Below are 11,937 nucleotides of genomic sequence, written 5' to 3' on the forward strand. Positions count from 1 at the left end.
CCCTGTGTGGTATCCTTTGATCCGCTCAACTGTTGTTGTTTTAACGGATCAAAACAGCTGCAGGGGACATCTCGTGATAGAATTGAATTAAATTAGTGTCAAATTGTCATATGGACCTTTCAGGTTCCTAATATGCCTAATTGACAACTGTTACTGCTACAATAACTACTACTACTACTACTACTACTACTACTGCTACTACTACTACTACTACTAGTAGTAGTACTTGTCAGCACCATACTAGTGCCCGTGGGTTTCACCGAAGTGCTAGTCGTCTGAGACCTGCATCACTTCAGGCTGTCCTCCCACATTAAGCTGACACGACACGATATAACTGAAATACTGTTAAAAGCGGCGTAAACTCCACTCACTCACTCACTACTACTACTACTACAACGACGACGGAGACAACATTTACTACACAGCAAACTAATTATGAATACCCATGACAACTACAACTGCTACTACTACAAAAAATGGTTCGAGCTACTGTCTAGACGACTGCTTACGACGACTACCACTGCTACTACTACTATAACTATCAATACTACTGTACTACAACTGGATGTAGAGTGTCAACTTGTCACGTCAGTTTGGTTTGACACAACATCATGCACAACACGATGAAAGGCAGTCAGTATTCGTTATATATAGAATGTGTCTGGTCGTATTCAAATATAACCCTGAACGTAAAAAAAGAGAGTATTGCTTGTTTCCACAAAAGACTATATAATATTATTCCTGATAGGTTAACCTATACGGTTTTATGTGGGCTGAAGAGTACGCAATCAATAATAAAAGGAATTGGAATCTCCGAGTATGCTGAAAGTTAAATAGCTTCAGCCCTCAGCCATTATATTCCTACATCCAATGATTTGGATCATGTTGTTTCGGAAGTCATACGTGCAACCTTTGAACAGTTTGTCAAAGACTGGACAGACACAACAACCGCCCAAATAGTATTCGTGGTACTGGTAACCACTGGTAACCACTGGTAACCAACTGGTAAAACACTTCGGCTTCATTGTAATTTTAAACATGAATTCAGAATGGAACAGATTATTTTGTTACACCTTGCAATGTCTCATCGACGTGCCCCAGTTGGTTTAGGTGACCTGATGGGGATCGGTTGGTCAGTCTCGCCGACTCGGATGACACGTGCCATCGGTTCCTAGTTGCACAGATCGCTGCTCATGCTGTTGATCACTGGATTGTCTGGTCCAAGCTCGTTTATTGACAGACCACCGTCCTAGAGCTGGAATAATGCCGAGTGCGGCGTAAAACTAAATTCACTCACTAACTGATACCAATACATCTAAAAAGTAATGTCATCATTTTAAGTGGTGAGTTTAAACGCGTATTTTACCCTTACAAGGACGAGTGCATTCCACACACCCTTCCTGTTATCAATGTGTCACCGTTTACAGTTCGGGCGAACATAACCCTATAGACATGTGTGCGGGCGAGTTCATTCATCAGAAATATGTCATTTACGATGTGTTTATAAATTATATGAACTGCTAACCACGCTCATAGTCATGTTGCGTGTCGTGGTTAGAACCGTAATTGATCTATTGAAAGGTGTCACACATTCGTGTTCGGATATAGGTACAACATCTACACGCACATACTTTCCTACATCATTCAAATGTATTAAATACCGGACACGTTTAATAGACACCAACGAAAGAAAGGTTTAATGAGGGGAATACCCATATATATCCTCTCTGAAATAACTCCCTTTTAAAATAACAAATGTACAACACATCTTCCCTAACATATCATAAATACGGGACACTGGTCACACAATTTATGAATGTGAAGCTTCAGGCGAGGCTGGTATGTTGACATTAATTGTAAGGCCGAGGTATGTTGACATTGTTATGGGCGGTCGGTCGCTTAGTCTCTCTGCTATACATTAGCTATGAATAAACCTGCTTCGACATATATTTCCAATAAAACATTTTCCTCGTCAAACAATTTTCCATGATAAACTCTGTTCTCTCTTCGAATTAAGGGTGAATATTGTAAACATGAAAATGTCCTATAGATTGCTTCCATCACTTTCCCAACAAACCTAGCTTCGTGCCGTCACACTGCTACATGTACTTATCAGTTTTCTATCTATTTTCAAAATAGCACTTTCTGAAATAAAACTGTGCACATCATGTTACACGGTTAAAACTCAAACCGCACGGTTTATTTGTCATCGCGTTAAATGGAAAAGCTAGCATTGAAACATCAACTATGCAAGTCGGGACAGGGCTGAATATTTCTTTACAAATGGTTCACAACAGTACGCAGCGCGGGTGATTCGAAATACGCATGCCTTCAGCGTTATAGTCAATGCAGGGTTACATGACTACCTCGTTCTCGCGCGCTAAATGTAATTAAACGACACTGCTAGCTTGCTGATTGTGTAGTCTTATCTATTTTGTCTATATTTTTTTTCTATACAGGTTGTCTAACGTTCATGGTGTACAACGTGTAGACCGTAGAAGATGAATTTGATCCAGCTAGACGTACATTTGTTTCCCCCTACATTATCCGGCTTATATCATGTTGACACAACCCGTCTCTATTGTGGTATGATGTACTTTCAACACACACCCTGTATTCATCAAAACAGGTCGCACGCTCTAGCGAGCGCGGGTTATTTGAAACGACGAGGCCACGTGAGTTGTCAAGCGTGCTCAATTCAAACTGGGCTGACGGGTACGGTCTGTCTATTTAGGGCAGCAGGCTATACATATAGCTCTATTGAACACCCTTTGCTTTTGTTTTCTTATAAAGGGTTTGCTGCCTTAAAACACACACCTTTCATTCCCCCTCACCTGTGACGTGCTGTTGATGCATGAGTCATCCTATCTGACCACGTGACTTTGATCAGCCAATCAACTTCGGATTAGCCTGGATCAACCGGATCAACCAAAAAGGGTTCCTGCGGACTGAGACTATACTACTCCCTAGACTTGCAGTGGGTACCCGGGTAGGGTCGGGTAATAGGAGACCGGGTACCCGGGTAGTAAATTTGGACTCGACCCAGCCCTAAGACAGAGTTTCCTTCATTTGCACTGACTGTGTGGGATACGAGTACCATGCATGCATTGACTGCTTGTTGATAAATGGTTTGGGACATTTTAGTAGCTCTACTGATATTCACAAAGTATGATTTATTCTCTCCAGCCCTCGTGTATTTATGTGCCAAAATCTGAGAAAGAGAAAAACATGTTTTATAAATAACTGTGTGTGTACAATATATGGATTTTTTATATGCTTTTGGGAATATTATGGGTTCTGGCGTTTAGTATGATTATTTCCAACTCTTTCTTAAAGTATAATTTGGGGCGGTCGGGTAGCCTAGTTGTTAAAGCGTTCGCTTGTCACGCCGAAAACCCGGGTTCGATTCCCGACATGGGTACAATGTGTGAAGCCCATTTCCCCCGCCGTGATATTGCTGGATTATTGCTAAAAGCGGCGTAAAACCAAACTCACTCACCCACTCACGATTTTATGACTCCGAGTCGACCAGTCCTTGTTTTAGCCCCTTAATGCCGAGCGCCAGACAGGGTAAGAACAAGTACCATCTTTTAACGTCTTTTGGTATGTCGCGGCCGGGGATCGAACCCCGGACCTTCCGCTCTCCGGGCGGACGCTTATTCTTGTTATGGTTAAGTACTGCAACTGTTTTACTTTAAGAACGATGTTCACTAAAACATTTGGTTTCAGCCAACAAAGAAAAAACTGCACCGAAATAACAGATAAGTTTGTGGCAGCATTTTCCTATCAGCCGGCATGTAACGTGACGTTCGGTCGCTATGACAACTTCATCAAGTCAGCTCATGGTGACGTCTCTCGCGGCAAGGTGAGGCATCACTTATGTTAACCATGACGTTTGTTTGCGGCGTGCAACATTATTCAGCCATGCTGAATCACCTGAGTGAGTAAGTGAGTGAGTTAGTGAGTTAGGGTAAACGCCGCTTTTAACTATATTCCAGTTATATCACGGCGTGTCAGTAGTGTCGGAGGAAAGCTCGAAGTGATGCAGGTCTCAGACGTTTACCAGTTCGGTGAAACCCACAAGCACGGGTATGGTGCTGACAAACCCAGAAACATAATCGGGGTGAACCGGGATTCGAATCATAGGTTTCTGGCGTGCTCAAGGCACGTAACTCTGCACAGCGAATCGCAGTGCCTTAGACGACTGGGCCACCCGTGCACCCTGAATCACCTGAAAAGGGTTGACTTATTTCGAGGTTTTGCCTCGAATAGCGGATGCTGTTCACCGCCGCAGTGGAGCGGTAGGTTAGCCTAGTGGTTATAGCGTTCGCTCGTCAAGACCCGGGTTCGATTCCCGACATGCATACAATGTGTGAAACCCATATCTGGTATCCCCTGTCGTGATATTGCTGGAATATTGCTAAAAGCGGCGTAAAACCATACTAACTCACTCGTCGCCGCAGTCAGCTTTAGTCCTGTTATTACTCGGCGGGCAATGAAATAATCCAATCTGTACAAGACAAATCAGTGGCTGAAAGTTTGCGCAACAGAGCCGAACCACCTGATTCCTCTTCTGACAGGTTCTTGCAACACGTATGGTGTTTTGTTTGTTTGTTTGTTTTTTCAGCAATAATCCAGCCATATGACAGCGATCTGTAACTAAATGAATCGAGTCTGGACAGACAATTCAGTAATTGACATCATGAGCATCGATCCGTGCAAATGAGATACGATGACATGCATCAACCAAGTCAGCGAGCCCGACCACCCGTTCCCGTTAGTCACCTCTTACGATAAGCATGTACTGTCTGAGGTATGTGTTTGTTGTTTAATTGTCTTGCGGTTACTAGTTACTGTGGATCATAGATCGTGAGTTACTGTAACCTGGAATCCACTGAGGGAACATGCTGAAATACAGTTGTGGCAGCGTCAGGGTGAAGTGCGTTCCGATTTTTGTTTCAGGCGATGTTCTGGTCGGATGTGTATGGCGTCGTCCAACGGTACACCTACCGCGGTCGGCGTGCCATTGCCATTGAAGACACACTCATAGGTACTGTTATATATATATATTATACCGTGCGTTTCAGTAAATCATCCGATTTTATGTCAGCTTCACTGCGGATGAATTTCAACATTTCCAAGGCTTTGCGCTGTCCCAGTGAAACAAATATTGTAAGAACTTAGAGCCAAAAGGGGCCATCAATTTGGCCCTTTTGGCATATTACTGCATAAATAACGTCTATGAGTCCTTGTCTACCTGTAGAAAAATTATTGTATGTTGTTATTGATTGATTGATTGGTTGGTTGGTTGGTTGGTTACTTGGTTGGTGGGTTGGTTATTTGGGTGGATGGATGGTTGGTTGGTTGGTTGGATGGATGGCTGGTTGGTTGGGGATATATACATATTTATATTTACATTAGGAGTAACAACCCGAAACCCTATATGTAAAATGATAAGGTTAAGGGCTAAGGGTTAATATCTTTCATGTCGCCCCTTTTTGTTAAAGATTCTTATAAGCGAGGTTTGATTGGAAATATAGGGTACTTTTTGCTATTTTTACATTTTTCATTGTTTTGGCTCGGTTTCTTATAATTATTCGTAATATCGTATATCCTTCCCCCAACTTTGCGCGTTTCCTCACAAACTACATATAGTAAAGCCATGGAACTGCAGTGTAAATGCACCGTACCTTTTATATTCCAACAACCTCTCAACAACGACAGTCTGGTCGTTATTTACAGGTTTTCTTAAAGTGGCCATTTAGCCGAATTTGTTTACAATATGACTTTATTAACGTTACTACTTTGTTTCAATGGTAACAGAAAGCGGTATCTGGGGAGCTGATTGATTGACATTTAGAAATTTCGTTCAAATTTGGTATTTAGGTACAATGTATCTCATGACTCAAACGGATAGCTTTTCTTACCATGGCAATGTAACCGAGGCATCTGTGAGAGTCAGGGTCTTGCTTGAATGCTCCCCAACAAATTATGACAGATTGCACCCCCCCCCCCCCCCCCCCCCCCCCCTCCTCTCTCTCTCTCTCTCCCATCTCATACACTTATCAAAGGAAACAGATATCCCCATAAATCCTACCTGCAGAAATCACAGCGTCACAGCTGTATGTTGACAACACGTCAGTACAGGGCATGGCCACAGTGGCGTGTCCCGGGGCTACACACTAGGTGTTGGCCAGAGAATCAATATCAACCAAGGGTGACATCAGGCAAACACTCGATACATCCTAGTAGGTATTGGTCAGAGAATTAATATTAACCCTTGAACCAAAGATGACACTCGATACAGCCCAGCCAATAGTTCTGGATGAACAAAAGGTAACATTGGTCAAGCTGACCGCAGCTGTAAATCACATCATGGTCAGTACATTAAAGTACACGTGGTTGTGAACATGCGACAGACTGTGACAACTCAGCAGAAGCTGAGGTTATACCAGTGACCAGGCAATAGACCTGGGCAGGTTTAGTTTAGATCTGACCTGCCCTGAACACGTTTGCCATTGTCTGAATAAACAGCTGTGGACCCTCAGGCGAACGTGTGTTGTTTGTACCAACCATCGCTTAGATCACCAAACATCTAAGAGCGAGACATCTGTTTGGTCGAATTGAATGTTCGATTTCGTTGAAACATATTTAGATATATATTTGCACACAAAGCACATTTTATTACAATAGCAACGGAACGGGGTCCTTTGATTGGTTGAAATTTAGATAATTAACCCTATTTAAGACAATTTTCCCATACTAATAACTGATCTTTATGAAACTTGGTGTGGATGATCAGCACAATGTCCAGTAAAATAACCTCATTCAAGATATCCAAGATTGTCTCTCAGCCGCCATTTTCTAATTTACAGGTGTCAAACATATAAATCAGTAAATATAAATATTTATGAAGACTTTTGAAGTTCATTGTACCGTCACGACGAAGACCCGGGTTCGATTCCCGACATGGGTACAATGTGTGAAGCCCATTTCTGGTGTCCACTGCAGTGATATTGCTGGAATATTGCTAAAAGCGGCGTAAAATCAAACTCAATCACTCACATTACAAGGACTGTTTTTCTATACATGTATGATGGCCGAAAGGCTTATGTAACGTATTGCCATCCATCTTTGGTTTCCATAACACATACACATAGTGACTGAAATCGGACAATAACTACACTTCAATCAAGTCCTCCTATCCGTCGCTACAGTATGTGCATAGTAACGGAAATGAGGTTGCCTTGTAGAGTATCGTAAGATAACCTTTTACGACTGTAGGTTTGATAGAAATCGGTTAAAAGGGTCAGGGGTCATAAACCCTTTTTTTAATATAAAACCTGCATATAGCAACCAGGTGGTCGTTGTAGAGAGGGACTATAAGAATCCAAGTAACGATCAATTGCATCTGCAAAGTTTAATGGATGTCTGATAAGTATTATTTTATAGTTAATACACTAAATGTAGAAAGAAATTATCTCTCACTTCAACCCTTAATGTAAAACAAATTTCATTAAGATTTGTGAGTGAGTGAGTATGGTTTTACGCCGCCTTTAGCAATATTCCAGCAATATCACGGCGGGGGACACCAGAAATGGGCTTCACACATTGTACCCATGTCGGGAATCGAACCCGGGTCTTCGGCGTGACGAGCGAACGCTTTAACCACTAGGCTACCCGACCGCCCCCATTAAGATTTGTAACAAGGGTTTTACTTTGAGAGTAATTTTTACATTAAGGGTTGTAACAGGGCCTCAAGTTCAGCAAATTTTGCACACGGAAGAATGATTGGCAATGCACTTTAAACATGTATTGCGATGACGTAAAGATATCATTCAAAGGATTATATAATTATATTATTGGTTTAAGGCTATATTGGTGACGGGCTGCGATTCTGTGCTCAAGAATCCTCTCCGGGTATAGGGGGCACGGGTGGCCCAGTCGTCTAAGGCGCCGCGATTCGCTGTGCAGAGTTGTGTCCCTTGGACACGCCAGAAACCTATGATTGTGGGTTCGAATCCCGGTTCGCCCCGATTATGTTTCTAGGTTTGTCAGCACCATACCCGTGCTCGTGGGTTTCACCGAAGTGGTAAACGTCTGAGACCTGCATCACTTCGGGCTTTCCTCCCACATTAAGCTGACACGCCGCGATATAACTGGAATACTGTTAAAAGCGGCGTTAAACCAAACTCACTCACTCACTCTCCGGGTATAACATACAACCAGGAATGTCCAGGATTTGACCAGACAGAGGGTTGTCCATATAATGCAGAATTCTCCTTTTGGGCAATGGCGTCCTCAAACGTGCGTACACCTGCACCAAACACCATATACCTCAGCTATAACTATACAACTAAAAGGCGTCATAATTCTGTTACTCACCTAATTCAATCATTTTGTCACTGTGTTATCAATAACTTTTGAATACGTTATCATTCAATGGTAAGGTCCTGCCTGTCTGATCGATAAGTGATACGCGCTCCATCAAGTAGTAGTAAACTACGCTTATAACGAACACGCTTATAACGAACTGACGGATATAACGAACTTACTTTTTTGGTCCCGACTATTTGCTGTAGTTATGTTGTATATATGCTTATAACGAACTACGGTTATAACGAACTAAAATTAGTAGTCCCTTTGAGTTCGTTATAACCGTACTTTACTGTACTATTGTATCTGTCTTTGAGAGCGTTGTCACTATTTTCTCTTGTGTTATCATTGACGTTTGCATGTGGCAATAATGACTTGTGCGACTTGTGCTTGGACGGATTTTGCACGTGTTATCCTTGACCTTTGCACGTGTTATCATTGTCCTTTACACGTTGTAATATTTATTTTTATGTGACTGTTTTTCTTAAATGTAACTACTCGTATCTCCGAATAGGGTGCTTCACAATACATAAACCATTATGCATTTCAGTTTGCATCCAGTGCTTCTGGAGAAGTAAACCTCATGTTAAACGCAAGTTTGGCTGAGGCGTTCTACAACACGTCGTAAGTCATCATGTTATCATGTGAGGATTAAAGGTCAATACATTTTCTTGTGAAGCAGAATTTCACCAAACTGAGATAAACGGACATTTTTTAACGATGGATGGCAACGCGCTAAATCACCGCATTATTAATGATGTCATCGTTCTTTTATTTCAGTTTCTTTGGAGTGTGGGAGTTACCTAATTTAAATTCTAGCAAAGTGACAAAGGTCACTGTTCTACTGGTACACATTCCAGGACAAACGGTCAGGTAGGTCTAGAGTCGGCGAGTGCGTGAGTTAAATGATATGAATGGGTTGAGTGGGTTAGTGAGTGAACCATATGACGGCGGACTGTAAATAATCGAGCCTGGACGAGACAATCCAGTGATGGACATCATGAGCACCATTGGGATACGATGACACGCTTTAGCAGCCTTGACCCCGATCCCGTTAGTCGCCTCTTACGACAAGCATAGGCACCTTTTTATGGCAACCATTGGTTGCTGAAGGCTTACTCTATCCCGGATCTTCACGGGCCAGTGAGAATTGTCGATTCAAACCCAGCCAGTGGAGCCTTGAAGTAAAGGGAACAGACCTACACAGCGAGATGCGTCTCAGATGACAGGGTAACCCTATCGAAACGCATACAGCAGTCAGTACGATCATCTACCAAAACAACAGATTCCACATAATCCAAAGGAGTTGATAAGGACAGTTGGTATAATTCAATAGTATGAGAACATACTCATCTGGCTTACTTTTTATCTAACATGTTACAGATCGAAGTGCAGTACTGAGAATATCGCTTCATTACAACGGAGACTTAGAGAGAGAAACATCGCATCCGACTGTGTGGACGGTCCGAGGTGTGTATAGGTAAAATAGTGTTTCAATCTCATTAGAATCAGACCTTAGTTCTCGATACCGCTAAACAAAGATCTGAGGACATCGCAGTAGAGGTCACGTCACAACGACCTTTCAACCGACCAATCAGAGCGTCGCTTACCAGATCATAAAAGTGACAGTCGGAATGTGATTTCTTATCATGCATCCTCGAAAACTTTAACACGGGGTATTCCCGAACGGTAGTTACGGGCTTAACGACTGAATCCATACAATCTACATCTATTTGCGATTCCAGAATGTTCTTTTGTTCAGATTTCAAATTTTTAATCGAGAATTTGTCAAAATATGTTTCGAAGCGTTGTCGCCTATTTGAAAATAGTGCCGTAAAGCACCTGAAAGCTGCCTTTTGATTGGTCATTCCATTGGTGGGTCAAAGTTCGCGCAAGATCGGTCTGACGTGACCCGTAATGGGATGTCCTCAGATCTTTGTTTAGCGGGAGCGAGAACTAAGATCTGATTTTAATGAGATTGAATAGTGTTTCAGTGTATGAGAAAGGACTAAATACAGTTCTGGGACATTACAATGACTAATAACTTCTTCAGACCAGAAGTTATTATTGTTTAACGCCACCGTCAGCATTTACCTTGACCCCTTAATAATGATAGGTGGTTCGCCCAGATTTTGTTTCTAGGTTTGTCAGCACCATATCCGTTCTCGTGGGTGTCACCGAAGTGGTAAACGTCTGTATCATTCATTCATTCATTCATTCATTCATTCACTTCGGGCTTTCCTCCCACATTAAGCCGCGATATAACTGGAATACTGTTAAAAGCGGCGTTAAACCGAACTCACTCACTCACTAATAATGAAAGGAAAGAGTGAGTGAGTGAGTATGGTTTTACGCCGCTTTTGGCAATATTCCAGCAATATCACGGCGGGGGACACCAGAAATGGGCTTCACACATTGTACCCATGTCGGAATCGAACCCGGGTCTTCGACGTGAACGCTTTAACCACTAGGCTACCCGACCGCCCCATGAAAGGAAAGAAGACATACGAACATATCATGATATTAACTCAGTCGGACCTTACAGAAGTGAGCGATATGAAAATTCATGCACTGTATATACGTAAGTATTGTTGTATGCCCAAACAACCTTCTCCCTTCATGTACCGATGTGGGTTCTAATAGTGCCATGACAATCACGATGAAAGTGGTCCTATCCTAAATTACCATATGCATGTGTCAATGAGTAATGTAGAGAACTTGCTGTAAGGGTATCAATCGTATAGAACCTTCTGTTTTTTCGTTATCATGTTCTTTGTTACCCTTGAACCACTTTTCTGATGATGTTTCAGAAAACAATCAGATGAACTTCGGGGCTTCATTGTTCTATTTTAAAAGAACTTTTTGACCTCTAAACGTTTCAAAATTTAATACTTTACTTAAGATAAGGACATGTTTGAGTCAGTTCAGAAATGGCATTTGTGGGAAAAGTGCTGATTTTCATATATTGTAACTGGCAGTACCATGACGTCAACTTGTGGCATTGACTTTTTTATTTTACTATGTTTTTGTTCAGGGCCCACTTGCACAAAGCTATCTTAGCGCTAAGACTATCGTAAGTCTATGTCAAAGTATGCGAGCTACGATCATCTTAGCGCTAAGATCGCTTTGTGCAAGTGGGCCCAGAACAGTCTTCTGATACAATTACATCACCAAATACTTGGACTTTTCAGGGGCCCTCAAGCTATGCTATGTGTTGACTATCCGGATGAAGAAGAATGTAAAGTGAGAGCATCTACTAGCGGTGCATCCCTTAACAGCGATGCGGTGATGGGACTCGCGATATGTATCTGTGTAATTTCTTTCGTTCTTTCATAAGGAATAAAAATTGTTAAGAATTGTCATCTTCTTTGCCTCATTAATATTTTTTATGACAAAGAATACTTATGAGGTATCATATTAAACAACTGAATCATTAGTTTAAATAGCGCCATCTTTGCGTCAGTGAACAACTGAACACGGCATCATTCTTGTCTAAAACATCTTTGAACAATTGAAACATGAGTATCTATCTATCTATCTATCTATCTATCTGTCTGTCTG

The 11,937-nt window shown here is 41.9% G+C and overlaps 1 protein-coding gene across 1 annotated transcript in view; it reads left to right on the plus strand.

The window, feature by feature from the left end:
* Positions 1-11,734, plus strand: part of LOC139448767 (ADP-ribosyl cyclase/cyclic ADP-ribose hydrolase-like) — a 38,851-nt gene extending 27,117 nt beyond the window's left edge. Inside the window, exons 3-10 of the mRNA XM_071230304.1 lie at positions 3,730-3,865; positions 4,963-5,050; positions 7,873-7,909; positions 8,202-8,307; positions 8,927-9,000; positions 9,157-9,249; positions 9,760-9,846; positions 11,568-11,734. Coding sequence (XP_071086405.1) covers positions 3,730-3,865; positions 4,963-5,050; positions 7,873-7,909; positions 8,202-8,307; positions 8,927-9,000; positions 9,157-9,249; positions 9,760-9,846; positions 11,568-11,712 — 766 coding nt within the window. The 3' untranslated portion in view covers positions 11,713-11,734. The remainder of the gene's footprint in view (positions 1-3,729; positions 3,866-4,962; positions 5,051-7,872; positions 7,910-8,201; positions 8,308-8,926; positions 9,001-9,156; positions 9,250-9,759; positions 9,847-11,567) is intronic.
* The last annotated feature ends 203 nt before the right edge of the window (positions 11,735-11,937 follow it).

The sequence above is a fragment of the Haliotis cracherodii genome, unplaced genomic scaffold (genome assembly GCF_022045235.1).
Source record: "Haliotis cracherodii isolate W230 unplaced genomic scaffold, xgHalCrac1.p SCAF_7, whole genome shotgun sequence".
NCBI lineage: Eukaryota > Metazoa > Mollusca > Gastropoda > Lepetellida > Haliotidae > Haliotis > Haliotis cracherodii.